The 17,479-nt window shown below is 44.5% G+C and overlaps 1 protein-coding gene across 1 annotated transcript in view; it reads right to left on the reverse strand.

Annotated features, from left to right (window-relative positions):
• The window catches only part of LOC124796041 (protein transport protein sec31-like), a 264,782-nt gene that overhangs the window by 133,433 nt on the left and 113,870 nt on the right, over nt 1-17,479 (reverse strand). The window contains exon 4 of the mRNA XM_047260127.1: nt 14,701-14,842. Coding sequence (XP_047116083.1) covers nt 14,701-14,842 — 142 coding nt within the window. The remainder of the gene's footprint in view (nt 1-14,700; nt 14,843-17,479) is intronic.

A 17,479-nucleotide genomic window follows, 5' to 3' on the forward strand; every position in this document is an offset into this window, starting at 1 on the left:
CAATGTTTCTTTGCTTTTCTTTTCACGTAACATTAATCACGTTGTTGTATTAGACAGGAAGAACTCATTAAATTACACAGTGGCGTCATTTTCCCGAGAATGAGTGATGTTAGTTTTCCGTATATCAGTCGATAAAAACGGATTTCTTATACGATCACTCTGTCTGTCCGATTGTTGAAACCCGTTTTTCTGAGTAACGGTTTGACGTATCAACTTGAAATTGATGACATATAAAAGTTATATGGTCCCTTGTGGATGTAAGATAGTGAAGCTTCCCAGTTAATGCAATCAAAAGCTATGGATGTTTATGTAATATATTTTGATTCTCCCAAACTCACTTTTCAAAATCTAAAGGGTACTTCCCACTGACCAAGAAACATGGTTTCACATTACAACCAAAGTAATAAAATCCGAAAATTGTTACTCTGTAACTACATCACACGAAAAAACATTTTTTTTGTCATTTGTTATCCGACTGTCTGCCCGCCCGTTTGCTAAGACCCCTTTTCCCCAGGAACTGGTATGCGTACCAAGTTGAAACTTATGTCAGATACTAAGGTCTGTGGTCCAGTAGTGGTGTAATAAACGTTAGTATCTAAGTCGTGCAATCAAAAGATATGGCCATTTATGCCAAATATTTTGATTAAAACCTACAGGCTACTTCCTCTTGACCTTGAATCATGAAATTTGCCAATAAGCGTGGTTTCGCAGTACAACCGAAGGAAAAAAATCCGATAGTTGTTAATCGCTAATTGTATCACACGAAAAAATATTTCTTTTGCCATTTGTTATCTGACTTCAAATTTGAGAATGAAACATTTATGAACGTCTTGAAATCACGGGGACCAATATCTTGCGAGTATGAATGTCGATAACAGACAAAAACTGCGCCGGTCGCTGTGACCGAGCGGTTGTAGGCGCTTCAATCTGGAACCGCGCAACCGCTACACTAGCAGGGTCGAATCCTGCCTCGGGAATGGATGTGTGTGATGTCCTTAGGTTAGTTAGGTTTCAGTAGTTCTAAGTTCTAGGGGACTGATGACCACAGATGTTAAGTCCCACAGTGATCAGAGCATTTGAACCCTTTTTTTTCATTTTTGACAAAAACTGTCTAGATCCTCGCTACACACACACACACACACACACACAAACACACATACACACACACACACACACACACATATATATATATATGGTGGAAAAAAACTGTCACGAAATTTTAACCCTGGATAGCTGATGCCAGTAGCAACCAAAATTACTAATGTTCAGTAGGTCGACAGATCACCATTTCTAAACTACAGAAACCTGGCGCCACGCGCTCTGATTGGCTGTGGAGATAAACAGCAAGACGTATTCGACACGTGTGCGTATCACGTTGGGGCAGGGACGTTTGTATGTGTGAACCGACAACCATAGCGCAGTCCGTCAACCGACGAACAGAAACAAGGCTAATCGGAGCACGTGGCGCCAAGTTTCCGTAGTTTAAAAATGGTGCGTTGTCGACCTACACAACATTAGTAATTTTGGTTCCTACTGGCGTCAGCTAACCGGTCTTAAAATTTCGTGACACAATTTTTTTCCACCCTGTTTACATCGTGAGATTTCTCATAACTGTGCTCTGGCAAATAATGTGTACACCATAGGGAACAAAGAACCAGGCCAATTTAACCTAAGGTGTCCACAGATAATGTTAACAGTAATGTTAACAGTAGTGGGAGACAACATAGTTTAATTAGTCTGGTTTAACACGTAAGCATGTGATGATGGTGCAGTAAACATCATACGAAACGCACGGCCTTTATTGACTTTTCAGGCCACGAATGAAATGGTTGAAAATCTGCCCTGTAACTGTAGGCTACCGCAGCGTGAACTAGACTTAAGAAAGTCCAGTGGGGAGACACCTGATACACGGACGCCGGCTCACCTCAGGAATGTTTACCACCTAGGCACTGACAGCCTTGGCTCTTATGGAAGTCGCCGGACAAGCTGTGCGCAGGTGTTGGCGGCGACACTGCCGCCGTCTGGAGACATAAGGCTTCCCACAAAAGTTGCCCTACTTCACTGTGGAGTGTAACAAACCGCTTCAGACACGCTTCGGTGCCGACGGAGCGATTCGTTCTGCGCTAAAACCAAACGTGTAGTGGCAAAAATGTTCAACTGGCCTGATCCTGGACAAATATCGCTAGTAAACAATCCGCAACTGAGCATTACAGTACACGTTGAAAATACCGTTTCAGCTGTAATGATTTTTTTTTTTCAGTGCTTCGACCACAACTGGCATCGGGCTATTACAAGCGTATCATTTTCTGTCATCCTGAAAATAAACAAAAGGCCGAAGCTAGCAATAGTTTTTACACGCAGTAGTACACACGAGAAAAGAAAAAAAGGTTTAGCTATCCACCATTTTGCTTAGTAGACAACTCGTGTCAAAGGCACGTTATTCCGCGTCGCCATATGCGTCCCCCCTAAATTAGAAATTTTCATGCCACTTATGAAAAGAAAAAAAAATTCATCGTGTTTTTCAGTTTACACAAATTAAATAATAATAGCGTGTGACAAGGGCCTCCCGTCGGGTAGACCGCTCGCCTGTTGCAAGTCTTTCGATTTGACGCCACTTCGGCGACTTGCGCGTCGATGGGGATGAAATGATGATGGTTAGGACAACACAACACGCAGTCTTTGAGCGGAGAAAATCTCCGACCCAGCCGGGAATCGAACCCGGGCCCTTAGGATTGACAGTCCGTCGCGATGACCACCCAGCTAACGGGGGCGGACTTTCATGCCGCCGGTTTCCAGGTAGGAGTTGTACAACCTTTCTCTACCTCCCCTGTTCAGTATGTTCCTTTACCTCATAATGCACTCTTATCGATTTTGTGCATTTTTTGTATTTTTGTTTCTTTTGTGTGTATAGCATTAATTCAAATACTGAACGGCCGAGCTAGATGGACAGGCGTTATTCTTCCCGTCAACTGATGGCAGTAGTTTTGCCACTCTGGTTTACCAGTTTGCTTCCTCCTTCGTATACGCTTCTCCGTGCTCTGCGCTCGCTGGTGGTACGCCGCGTCTTACGCTTTCTATCACGGCGCTCGGTATCACAGCGCAAGATGTTAAGTGTCCTGGTGTTCGTTTCATATTTCTTTGCCCAGGCACTTGTCCGTTGTATTGTCTGGTGTCGCTTTGGTACTGACTTACGTTTTATCGCACACCTACGTTGACTGCTGTTTCCTACAAATATTATACAGTACTCCTTTTTTGTTTTCTCATGTAAAAATGATTATTAGATTCGGTCTCTTGTTTATTTTCAGTATCACACATGATGGGCATGTAACAGCCCGAAACTGCGCATGGTCTAACCACTGGAAAAAAAACCTTACAACTGTAGCGGTATTTTCAACTTCTGCAAGTGTCATTTGAGCATATGGCGTCAATATAGCATCTACTATGTCGCATTTTAATTAGCCTTCAATCGTTATAGCCTTATATTTCATCCAGTTAGTATGAAATTCAATTCTTTCTGGTAAACAATATAGTTTAGGTTATTCTCCAGCGAGTAAATACAAAAGTAAACGTATCAGCGGCATGATAAACACAGTCATATTACTGAGTGATGCGATATAACGGGAAAGCCACTGAACTCTGATTAACGGGACATGCTCGAGAAAATGACCAAAAATTTAAAAAAAAATTTTTTTGGTCTATAGAAAATAGAATTTCATCCTGATTTCAAAAATGTATAGTTCATGGGCATTATCATTTTCCGTTCGTTGTAAAATTGAGGTTAAACGTAATGTTGCACAGGGGCCACGCCCATCTGTCAGTTTGAAGTGCGTCAGAATACCTGATCCATTACTTTATTCTTCCGTTTCTTCCGTCGTTAGTTACGGATCGTTAACACAGGTGTATTCTAGAAAGCACTGACTCCCGGAACCAAAGTACAGGCATGTCATGGTTCGAATGTAAACAAAGATCTGAGAATATATGATTTCAGAATGACATACATGTGTGGTTTTGTAGTTATTGTGTGTTGTTTTGTTTCTGTGTGTGTATTTACTGTGCTAAAAATGCCGAGAGTAAAGAAATTAAGCCCCAATCGAAAGCTTTGCGGCAACCAGTTCCAAACAGCCGAATAATAACATCAATTGCTTCAAAAGTCGCCTGCAGAAACTGTGTCTAAGGAAGTGCTTCTAGACGTAAACTTTCACTTTCTCAATGTAATAAGAACAAGCCTAGTAGTATTGTGAGCAGCAGTAACGACGGAAATGTTATTGTAAACCTAAATATGCTGTCAAGACTTTTGAAGAGTGCTGTGAAATGTAAGTACTCCAATTGTGAAGGTAGTATTGACGTTTCTGAGGACATTTCAGCAAGGAAGGGAATTTCAAGTCGGTTAGTGACTGCCTATAACTCGCCTAAGATGCACAGTGATACTATGACAAAGCCAGTAACTGATAGTCGACATTACAGAGTAAATATTCAGCTTGCTTATGCAATGCGATGTATTGGAAGGGGAAGGAGAGCTGCCCAGACTTTTTGTGCAGTGATGGATTTCCCTCCACCTCCACTGAGGTTTGACAGATACAGTAAATCAATACATAATGCTTTATGTGGTGTAAGTGAATACTCAATGAGAAGAGCAGCAGAAGAATGTCTGAGAACACAGACATTGTAGGAGCATTTGATGGATCTTGGCAGAAGACAGGTCATACTTCTCTGAATGAGGTTGTAACTGCCACATTTATTGGAACTGGTAAGATACTAGATAATGAATGTCTAACAAAGCACTACCAGTGTTGTTCAAGGAAATTTATTGGCAGCCATGTTTGTGTAAACGACTTTGATGGCCCAAGTGGAAACATGGAAACGTAAGGAGTTCTAAACATTTTTAGAAGATCAGAGGTCAGTCGTGGTGTGAGGTATGTGGGCTACCTTGGGGATGGAGACTGTAAAGGACATATTACTGTTGTTAATGACAGACCACATGGGGCCACTGTGATAGAAAAGCTTGAATGTATTGGACATATACAAAAAAGAGCTCGGCTGGATAAATTATGTAAAGAGTACAGTGGGAAAAACTGTTAGCCGGCCGCTGTGGCCGAGCGGTTCTAGGCGCTTCAGTCTGGAACCGCGCGACCGCTACGGTCGCAGGTCCGAATCCTGCCTCGGGCATGGATGTGTGTGATGTCCTTAGGTTGGTTAGGTTTAAATAGTTCTAAGTTCTAGGGGACTGATGACCTCAGATGTTAAGTCCCATAGAGCTCAGAGCCATTTGAACCATTTTTTTGGAAAAACTGTTAGACGCACATAGGCGGTCCAGATCGCCTTACAAAAAGTGAAATCGATTTTTTGACTCAATACTATGGACTAGCAATAAGGAGAAATGTAGGAGTTTTGGAGAACATGAGATGAGCTGTTTAGGCAACATGGTTCCACATAGTGTCAGCAGATGAAACTCCACAAAAATGGTTCAAATGGCTCTGAGCACTATGGGACTCAACTACTGAGGTAATTAGTCCCCTAGAACTTAGAACTAGTTAAACCTAACTAACCTAAGGACATCACACACATCCATGCCCGAGGCAGGATTCGAACCTGCGACCGTAGCGGTCTCGCGGTTCCAGACTGCAGCTCCAGAACCGCGCGGCCACTTCGGCCGGCCTGAAACTCCACAGCATGTTTTGTGTCCAAAAGGGGAAGGTTCGTGGTGCAAGTGGTGCAATGCTCTGCAGCGTGCTCCCACGCTGGCCACAAGGTTGGTAAACAGTCCTTGTGGTAGGGCTTTCCATTCCTCCACCAGTGCAGTTGGCAGTTGCTGGATGGTCGTTGGTGCATGCGGACGTGCTGCTGTACGTCTCCCAAGTCATCCCCAAACGTGTTCGATGGTATCTAAGTTGGGGAAACGGACAGGCCGGTCCATTCACCGAATATCCTCTCGTTCCAAGGACTCCTCCACGTTCGCAGGTCGGTATGGTAGTGTGTTGTCCACTATAAAAATTAAGTCAGGGCCGGATGCACCCCTGGGATGCGTACATGGGGAAGAAGTACAGCGTCACAATAACGTTGACCGGTAAGCGTATTGTGTTCAAAGATTTAGAGATCATTACTCCAATGCACAATACACTTCCACACGCCACGACACCTGGACCACAAAAAACAGTCTTCTTCAACAGTGTTCCAGGATGCATTACGTGCTCAGACCTCTCGCCATATGAGACTACGTCCAGAATCACTACTCAGGCTTAATCTGCTCTCCCAGCCGAGAAGAGCACGCAACCGCACTCTTCGTTGGTTCAGTCCCTATGGTCTTGACGTCACTGCAAACGGTGAGACCGATGTTCGGTAGTCGACAGAACACAACGTAAGTTCGTCGGCCAAAGAGACCGCCCTCAAGCAGTCCCAGAGCCACTATGGAGCGTGAGATTGCGTGCCTTGCAGCTCTGTTACGTGTGGTTGCAACTGCTGTTGGTCGTGGGTACCTTCTTCCCTGCTGCAGAATGCAGCAGTCATCTGCTACTGTAGCTGGCCGTGATCGACCAACTCCTCTCTATCGAATAGCAGCACCCATGGTTTGGAATGCTCTCCATGCACTCGAAACAATGGTGCGAGCATTACGAAACTCCTGGGCTACACTCGTCACACTTCATCCTTCTTCCCGATTATTCTTCCCGTATGAGGCCATCCACACGCTGTCTCCGGGTCATGTTGTAATGAAAATTCCGCAACAGCGCACCGTAACCAAGTCAGAGATTGACACACACTGTCTTTTCCCGTTCCTTCAACTGCCTCGTGTTGCTGGGCCAGCCCCTTTTGGTGATACAGTGACGCTGACCTCACGCCATGTGACGTCGAACTTTCTGTGCACGACTGAGAGAATTCTGCCAACGCTCTGTCCCATTTTCATTCATTTCCACCGAGTATGAGCTGTGTATCGACTCGTGCTACACCTTGTGTTTGAATTGCATTGGTTTTCCTTTTCTTCCCCTGACATGTTTGTTTGATATGTTGTCTGTCATTAAGTGGCTGCTTGTTTGTCTTTTCCCTCTGCTATCGATATCTGCGTTTTGCTTCCGGGAAACTGCTATGTAGGAAGTGAGATCTTTGACCGGTGGTAACTTCGTGTGGTGGCGTGGAAGTAGGGGCATGCGCTCAGAGAGTCTGGTGTATACGCGAGGGCAGTGTGGCTCGCCAGCGCGGACCAGAGATGGTCGGTTGTACCGAGTCGCCACGTGATGTATGTCGGTTGTGTGTTACGAGAGGGTCGAGTTGACGGAAGAGCTCCTCGCGGGTTGGTTGTATACACAATCGCCCCACGACTATTTGCTGTTAATTTAACCTTGGTGGGACGTTAACAAGCTTCTTTAGTCCTCCGTTTCAATACTGGAGTTTAAAAAGGAGACACCTAACGTGAAGGAGCGGTCACTACCCGTCAACGTTGCACAGAAGACGTGAACTCAGGTGACAGAGCGTGTTGTCGCGTGACCGTGGCGTGTTGGGTACACTGGCGACGCGTGTGCGGTCGGATGTGTGGATCCTTGCCATCGGAGGTCGCGTACTGCCTGTTCGAGCATAATTGCAAGTTTAAGTCAGTGGAAGGTTTAATCATTAAGTAATAAGTTTGCGTAACCAGTGTCTCTTCTGCCTTGTGGCCTCAGCCGATCGGGTTTCCTGTCCCCGGCATCGGTGTAACTGAAGACAGTGATCTATCCTCCTCTTCACGTTACTGCCCGATGGGAGGTGTAGTTTTGGCAGTTTAATTGTTTCGCTATTCTGTCGTGTGTTATGAGTAAATTCATGCTTCTTCTTGGTTGATCATGAGGTCGCTCATTCAGGACTGTGTGGTGTAATGTTTCCTTGCACGAGGTTAGCTCTAATTCTGTCAGCAAGTTAAGCCATCTTATTACAAGTTTCCACTGACTAAAAGTCAGTGCAGTGACCAGCCTGAGAGCGGCAATTGTGTTTACGGGCGTATTTAAATTGGTCAGTATTCTGCCTAGCCTGAGCACCCCTGAGTGGGTGATTTTTGGCCGCCTTACACGGATCCGTCATATCTGTGATGTTCTAATGATATTCCAGGACACTTTTGTTGAAAACCTTTTAAATTCCTCCATTCCTTTATTGCCATTAATCGTGTGTTTGCTGAGACCTTAGATTTTTTTTTAATGGCGGTGTTGGTAGCTTCACTACCTCACCGTACTTTATTAACAGAGTTCTGTATTTACTTTAGTATCCTGTTTACTAATGTTCTTTAAATCTCTTAAATTGTTATATTGTTATAAATTACATGATTGCCGTTAGCGGCGTGTTTTGAAAGGCTGTTATTGCCGTACTGTTAGCTTATGTGTGTGTGTGTGTTTTTTTTTTTTAATAAATTTTTAGACTGTTGCATTTCTATAAATTACTTGATTGCCGTTAGCGGCGTGTTTTGAAAGGTTGTTTATTGCCGTACTGGTAGTTTCTGTAAGATATGAATAAAACATTTTGTGTGTGAAAATCTCAACTCGACAATAAACTACTAGAAATTTGGCCCCGTTTCGCAAACTGTGGTGTGGCTTGTAGTAACCGTAGCCACTGTGTGTGTCAGAGTAGTTAACATGTTATGTTACTTTACCTATCTCGTCCTTATGTTTTGCAGGGCAGAGTATGAGCCGCCAGTGTACAGCTGCTACAGGAGTTGGTGTTGTGAGGATGTGCGACGCTATAAGTGGGGGACAATGGAGCGTGAGTGAGCGTGCCGGTGGTACGGGTTTAGTCGGCCATCGCTGGCCAGTGTAAGGCGATCCAGCGTGCGGCGGGTGGCGGGCAGCCGATACGGCTGGCCAGGTGGGCCACAAACAGCCGCAGCTGCCCGCCTGTTCTGTTCAGGGCAGTGCCGCACGTTGTGGTGTCCAGTCACCGGGCGATCACTTTCGGCGCCACTCGCCCAGCTGAATATTTAAAGCGGGCGCGGAAAGCTGTGTGTTACCCGTTCGGCGATAGCCCGCCCCGCTGCTTCGCTTCCGTCTGCAGAGAACGTCGGATACATCTGCACAGTGTTCAGACAAGCATCGTGTCTGCTCCTGGTATCGAGAGTATGCTTATAAAATTCAGATTTTCCACGAAATGAGGTCATACGATTATGAATTGCAACAAGGGACGAGGAAGTTAACGGTGACGTGCAAGCAGATGGGATATCCCACGTCACGAGACAAGGGCCGGCGGCACACACCAAGAACTGGTTAACGTTATTTTGCCCTCTGAGCGCTCTCCAGCGGCAGTTGTCGGCTTTATTCGGCTCGCACTCCACGCAGTTTGTTCACGAAAATGGGCGCGCATATAATTCCTACATTAGCTCGATCAAAACGCACATTTTTTTTCTTCTGATGATTTGCTAATCATGTTGTTCTGTCTGGGGTGTACATAAATAAAAACTTAAACATCTTTGAACGCATAAAAACACAAAAAGATATTGTCCCTCATGAAGGATATCAGCTTATAAAAGTTCACCAATGCGAAATAATCCCTGCAGAAAATATTTCAGTTAATTTCATAGTAACCGTCCACAACGTTTTAGAATATAAGAAGGTAAAAAAAAAAAAAAGAAATTGTTACAGTGGGCCGCGAATCCCCTTCGGATCCACACTCCGTTAGCGATCATAACACTTCAACCAATTACGCTACGTTGAAACGCAGTTTTTATTTGCATCGTATTTTATTTACAAGCTTCTAAAGGCGTTAATCGCCGAAATGGCTCTGAGCACTATGGGACTTAACATCTGACGTCATCAGTGCGCTAGACTTAGAACTACTTAAACCTAACCAACATAAGAACATCACACACATCCATGCCCGAGGCAGGATTCGAACCTGCAACAGTAGCAGCAGCGCTGTTCCTGACTGAAGCGCCTAGAACCGCTCGGAGACAACGGCCGGCTCGCCGGAATGTGACTGAAATTTAATTACAATAAATCGTAATGAGGACGGCATGTTTCCATGCATCTTCAATGATTCATTGCCCTAAACCGGCTTACTTTCGTCACACGCGAGTTATAAGGCGAAAATAACTATGAAAATTTGTTATTTACCAATATGACGCTGCCCGTCAGTTTATTACAACAGATCTTAACAATAAGGACGCGTTCTCCAGACATTCAATGTGCTGATGCTTTGAAATTGCATATAGGGCGTGGCGTGATGTATACTATAAAACCCACCGATTACAGGTTTCTGCTGTACACGACAAATCAGTACGGCGTCTTGCTTTCTGCTTGTGACGTAGAGAGCGTCATGTACCATCATGTGTAGTGGCTACATTCTATCCAAGTCTTTCTGCAGTATAGCAGAAGGAACGTCCAACATCTCGTAGCCCTATCATAAAATCTAGTTCAAACTCAGTGAGGTGTTGACAATGGCGTCTTTGTCGCCTTAAAGACCTTCTTGATTTACATCAGCTCACTACGTGCAGTCTCAACTGTAACTAAAGCTCACGATCGTTACGGCGGGTGTTTAAAAAAAATGGAAAAGTCGTGTGGCTAGGGCCTCCCGTCGGTCGCCTGGTGCAAGTCTTTTGAGTTGACGCCACTTCGGCGACTTGCGTGTCGATGGGGATGAGATGATGATGACAACACAACAACCAGTCCCTAAGAGGAGAAAATCCCCGAACCGGGGCCCCTTAGCATGACAGACAGTCAACTTGACCACTCAGCTATCGGGGCGGACTGTGCGTTTAAAGCAAACCTGATGCATGCTCATAGTGGTCACTTTTATGCGACTGGCACAAAAGCTAAACAGACACTAGCTTTCATATGTTGAAACGCGCCTACCGACTTTCGTTTCTGTCGAACAACTCCCTCTCGGTATTGCGATATTTTCTCCGGCAGTATAGTAACTACAACGGACAGCGTTGGATTTCGCATCCGTGTTCCCCCTCACCCGACTCCTACCAAGTCAATCTGTTAATAATACGATCGTCATGGTTTATACTCCACAGTTTCGTGAGTTTTTTGGATAAAGCATGAAACTGACATTTCAGTGTAACTAATTCCTCTGTGGAAACAACATCGGTAGATGCACAAAACATACTTCATACTCGGCGACGTGTCTTGAATGAAAATATGAGATGAATATAACGAGATGCATAGCAGCGTATCACAAATTATTACATTTCATTCCTGAATAGCATACCAGTATTTACTGTTAGGTTTCGTGCCAACTGAGTGCTTGTAAAACTGTAGCGTGCTACTAATTCGCAAAGTGAAAAATTGTCTTTGCCGTTAGTAGGCAACGTTTGAATCTTCATGCGTCTCAGTGCAACATCTAAAACACAAATACGCAGGTATCTGTTTGAATTTTGCGTAACAGTTCGATAACTGTCTGAACCATCTCCTGCTACGAGCAGAAATCTAGGACAGTTTCACTGTTTGGATTCCGAGGACCCTCCGGCAACAAAAAGCCGAGCACCGTATTTTATGACCACACCCGACGTTTGTCGTCGCAGCACTTTGCGTTTTATATCCGAGCTCGATTCCCAGATTCAACAGCGGTCCGTAATACGCCTTTTCCTTGACGTTCGAACGCGGACATAAAACGGACAGAACGCTGTCGCTACCATAACAGATCACGGTTATAAAAGTCCATTCACGGCAGTCTTTGCCTCAGAGAATTGCAGATCAGATGACAAGCACGTCCAACATTAGTTTTCGAAGTGACTGAAGAACGAAGTAACTATCCTGTCGAAATGTTACGAAAAATGCAACATGAGCGCATGGTTGTTTGTGTACGTGCCTTTGTGTGTGTGTGTGTGTGTGTGTGTGTGTGTGTGTGTGTGTGTGTGTGTGTGACTGGTGCCATACATCGTCTCTTGATTATAATATTCTAATACCGATGAATGTTACGAGATGAGAATAGAGCAACGAACGGCTTTTCTTTGTTCGAGATGGAACTCTCATGACTCACACAGGAAAACGAAGCAAACGTTTTGCTCTTGCGGGCAACGGCCTTGCCACAGTGGACACACCGGCTCCCGTGAGATCACCGCAGTTAAGCGCTGTCGGGCGTGGTCGACACTTGGATGGGTGACCATCCAGGCCGCCATGCGCTGTTGCCATTTTTTCGGGGTGCAATCAGCCTCGAGATGCCAATTGAAGAGTACTCGACCGAATAGTCGCGGCTTCGGTCAAGAATATCATCATAACGGCTGGGAGAGCGGTGTGCAGACCCCACGCCCGTCCTATACTCATCCTCCACTGAAGTTGAAACGGCGGTCGGATGGTCCCGGTAGGCCACTCGTGGCCTGAAGACGGAGTGCTTTTTTGCACCTACTAGATTTTGAAAATAACCTGGAATTTTTTCTAGAGTATATCATTAGGTTCTTCTGATTCTTATTTGGATATTCTGTCCATAAACAAAGGTAGAAGTACTAGTCGCCGCAAGGTTAAATAGCATGGGTCGTAGTTTTTCCCCGGAGACGTGAACCAAAGTCGGAAATACAATCACCACAAGCGCCATAAATAACCTGTAAGAGTAACTAGATGTGAAAAAAATCTGATTTTCAGGTACGGTTGGTGACAATCATGCGTTTATAGCGTATATTACAAAATGACAGGGGGAAGGTTGATGTATTTTAGAGGTGTCCTTGAGAACAAATACAGGATTCTGTTCACGTACAGATACTTAATCTAGCAGCATTACGAGGGATCGATACTACGGAGATCAAAACACACCTTTAAGGCGCCCCACCAGCAGTTTTCGCCCTCTTCATTACTGGTCAGTGCGGCGATGAATGATTTATACAAGCAAAAGACGAGTTTGAAGAAGTAATTATTGTTAAATTTGTCCGTTTTGCAATGGAATTGACAGGTGTTTTGGACAATGTTGTCAAACTTATAAAATAAGAGACGCTTATTCAGCTTCAGAAGAAGATGGTGTTGTGTCAGCTTCTTGTGCTCCGCGTGCCAGATAAGACACAGCCCCAAAAGATTCGAAACACACTCCAGACAAATACCTTCAAACAAAGACATACTAACACAAGCATTTATTTCAGCTATTTACAAATTCCTCCTATTCAGAAATAGTTTTGTTACTATAGTAATTCACTCAGATTCTGCAAATAATGATAATTTAACAACGCCTGAATTCAGTAAACGGGAAAAAGTAACTCGAACTGTTGATGCGACTGAAAATACTGCATTCAATCAAGTAACGACACTATACATTGAACAGCCACAATATTATGACCTCTGACCTACTTTCCATATAAACCCATCCAGGCTATAGCAGCGTCACCTGGCGAGGAATGACTGCTAATCAAAAATGGTTCAAATGGCTCTGAGCACTATGGGACTCAACTGCTGAGGTCATTAGTCCCCTAGAACTTAGAACTAGTTAAACCTAACTAACCTAAGGACATCACAAACATCCATGCCCGAGGCAGGATTCGAACCTGCGACCTTAGCGGTCTTGCGGCTCCAGACTGCAGCGCCTTTAACCGCACGGCCACTTCGGCCGGCTGACTGCTAATCAGACACACGGACGGTGCGTGTAGTATCGGTGGGCGTGCTGTCCTTGCGTAGAATGGGGAGGCGTGCGATCTATCAGACTTCGAGCGACGGCAGATTGTGATGGCCCTTAGGCTCGGCACGAGCATTTCGGAAACTACACGACTTGTCAGATGTTCGAGGAGTGCTGTGGTTAGTGTCTTCAACACGTGTCGAAACCAAGGTGAAACCACGTCCAGACCTCGTGGGGTTGGGCGGCCACCCCTCATTACAGATGTCGGGCGTCTGAGGCTGGGCAGACTGGTAAAACAGGACAGGCGGCGAACTGTGGCGGAACTAACATCGGACTTTAATTCTGGGCAGAGTACAAGTCTGTATGGACACACAGTACGCCTAACGATCAGTCTCCGCAGCCGACAATCCATCCATGTGCCAATGTTAACACCACGACATCAGCAACTACGACTGAAATTGGCACGTGACCATCGGCACTGGACGTTGTCGTAGTGGTAGAGCGTTGCAGGGTCTGATGAATTCCGATACATTCTTCATCATCATGATGGGAGGGAACGAATGTGTCTTCTTTCAGGCGAACAGCTCCTTGACGCTTCTACTGCGGAATGGAGACAAGCTGGCGGCGGCTCCATTATGCTCTGGGGAACATTTCCGTGAGTATAAATGGGTCCAGTGGAGCTCGCGCAAGGCACCATTACGGCCAAGGATTATCGTACACTGGTTCCAGACGACGTACACGCCTTCGTGGCGATCATGTTTCCCAACAGCAGTGGCATTTTTCAGCAAGACAATGCGCCATGTCACAAGGCCAAGAGTGTGATGGAATGGCTCAAGGAACAGAGCGGCGAGTGCAACTGTTGTACTGGACTCCCAACTGGCTAAAACCGAACCCGATCGAACCGAATGTGGCGTCAAAGCTCATCGCCCGCCTCCGCGTAATTTACGGGAATCAGGTGACTTGTGTGTGGAGATGTGCTGCTGTCTCTCTCCATGGACCAACCAAGGCCTCACTGCTTCTATGCCGCTGTTATCTGTGCCAAAGGTGTCTATTAGGTAGGCGCTCATAATGTTCTGGCTGATCAGTGTATCTTTACACAGTAACCAAAATTTGTAAGCACGAAAGAATGTTGTGCACTACGCGAATTGCTTTAAGGAACCTCCGGTTCTGTGCGTATTTGAGACAGTGATAGAGAGAGAGAGAGAGATTCGTCATTACCTGGAGGGGCTGCGTGCAGGGCCTGGGTCGGATGTTGGTGAGGTCTTCGTAGATGACATCGTTGGCAGCCGACACGTCGCACACCCTGTTCTGCGGAGACGCTTTGCATGACGTCACTAGGTTCGGCACCTTGCGGCGGTACCTGTAAACGTAACAGAATGGGTTGATGAAGGCACCTGACTCATAAACAAGACGGTGGAGTAATCAGCGGTGTATCACGAAAATAGTTCGTCTACTGCTGAACTAGGCTTTCTAAGGGAAGCTTCAACGGTTTCATAGGCATTGGATAAACCAAGGAAGACATCTTCCTCCGGGATCAACATTATCTCACTTATTCCTTTAACGCATACTTTGCCGTTAAACTGCTCTTTCATGCACCAAGCAAAACTTTAATCTACTGTTACAAAACTTACTAGGTATTGTCACCAAGCTGCACACAAGACCAACCATAAGTGAAGCGCAGTACTGAAAAAAATTGAATGGCTGCACATAGTTCCATGTTTATTGCTACAAAACAATATTCACGCAGTTCCACGATAAGTGCAGTTGTCTCCACCGTACTTTACTGGGCATTTTCCTACTGGATTTTGGTATGCTCTCGCCTCGCTTCGACTTCTGAACTGACTTATCCAGCCATTTATGTAAGGAACTACTGAATAACGGCGCAACACTACATTTTTAATATTAACAGATCATTTCCAGACGTTACAAAAGCATTAAGAAAAAAAATCTAGGCTCGAACAAAGACGGAACATCTGACATTTGGAGTTGTCTGGCACTTATCCATTCAGCCATCCAGAGGCAATAGTCAGTCAGAAGAAATAAAACTTGGAATCTTTAAGGTGTCATCAAGGTACCTGATGTTTTTGTTACTGCCTGCCAGTATTAAATACCGTCATAGTTTCAGACAGTCAAACTTCACTATGCTGAAGTATCAAGGATTCAATAACACACTATTCCGATTCACTTTAGTGGCATGTACTGGAGTTGATCAGTATTATCGGAGGATGTGTGACAAACCATTTCCACATCTAGAGGGACAACCGTTTTCACTATGGAAACGGTATGGTGATAGCAGACTCTCTTTAGTTATCTGCAGCATTTTCGTTTAGGTCATAAGCAGATGGATGAACAGCCGCAAGGATGTTTGTTCCGCACTTCTGACGTGGTCCGCGTTGCCACCCTCTTGCTATTTTGTATCGCAGCTAAATGCACCACTGAGGGGCCCAAACTGGGGCAAACTAAACTGGAGTACCTTCTTCAATCTAGTAATTTTGAGAGGAATATTCGACAATCATCTAATGTAATTAAGTATCATCGGTTGCCCGCCTACTCCCCTCCATCATTTTCTTCTCTGGGGTAATTGAAAGTTAAAACCCTCGCACACTGTTCTGTAGCTATAGAATAATTCAAGGAAGTAACTTGACGAAATGTCGCCATTTCCCCAGAAGTGACCAGTAATACAATCAGAGACATCATACGGTGTCGCATCCCACGGGGAGAAGAGGATACATTTAGGTACTAAAGCTCGCACACGTGGATGTAGTTGTGGTAGTTTTTAATTTTAGTTGTATACAGACTTACTGTATAGCGCAGGAGTCTTAGCTTGGAGTACGTATTGGAAGTTACATGATAAAATGTCACCATTTCCCCAGAAGTGACCAGCAATACAATCAGCGTCATCTTCCGGTGTCGCATCGCATGAGGAGAAGAAGATACATTTAGATACTAAAACTCGTACAAATGGATCTAGTTGTAGTAGTTTTTAATTTTTGTTGTATACAGACTTACTGTATAGGACAGGAGTTTTAGCTTGCAGTACGTATTGGAACGTTGGTGTTTATCACAGGAATTATACAACAGTAGCAACTTTCAAAATACCGTGCAAAACCATCAGTGAAGATACTCGGGAGAAGTATTAGCAACAATGTCACGTGCATATGGCAGCTTAATCACGAAGTGCACCCGTCATCCGTTGAGCAAACAGCAAATATCCAAATGTGTGAACAGTTCCAAAGCGTATATTAATTAATAGTGTAATATTTCTGACGTTACTTCGTTGACAAAAATAGTGGTTAGGTGACAATCTTTACGCATCACTTTCAGTATGTCATTCTATTACATGAAGATTATTCAACAAATTACACATAAACAACATTACAACAAATTACACATAAACAACGTAGCAGGTTATTATGATACACTTGTGGAAGTACACGATAATATAGCACAAGGTAAAGCGTTCCAGTAAACATGGGTGAAGAACGAGCAGTTTGCGCGGTAATTGCGAATGTGTCGTTACGACCCCAACAAACTTCATGATTGTCCGAGTTAGTTTTAATGTATTTTAAACGTAAACTTTTTCAGTAGTTTCAAAACTAATAGGGCTCAAAGAACACGAATGACCTATTCAATACTACTTCAGCACATTACATGTTATATTTTACTGTGCAATCATAGCTGTTAAAAGGAGATGTCGCGTGATATTCTCCCATTTAGATGCACTCATCTCTTAGTGCATCCGTCTCTGCCGCGAGTTGTTAATTCTTTCAAACATTCATAGATAACGTCGTTAAGCTTGAGAAGAAGGTACACTTCACTGCTGCTGTTCTTCAACCGTATGAGAGTGAGTTGTGTTCATTTCACTTTTGTGAGGATTCCAGACAGTATCAATTCCAGAAGATTAAGAACAAATGATCTTGAAGGCTATCCATCTTGGACCCCATTGTCGCGTTATACATTGCGAGACAAAAACAAGTCGAACATGGTCGTATGTCTA

This window comes from Schistocerca piceifrons, chromosome 4, assembly GCF_021461385.2.
Source record: "Schistocerca piceifrons isolate TAMUIC-IGC-003096 chromosome 4, iqSchPice1.1, whole genome shotgun sequence".
In the NCBI taxonomy this organism is placed as follows: domain Eukaryota; kingdom Metazoa; phylum Arthropoda; class Insecta; order Orthoptera; family Acrididae; genus Schistocerca; species Schistocerca piceifrons.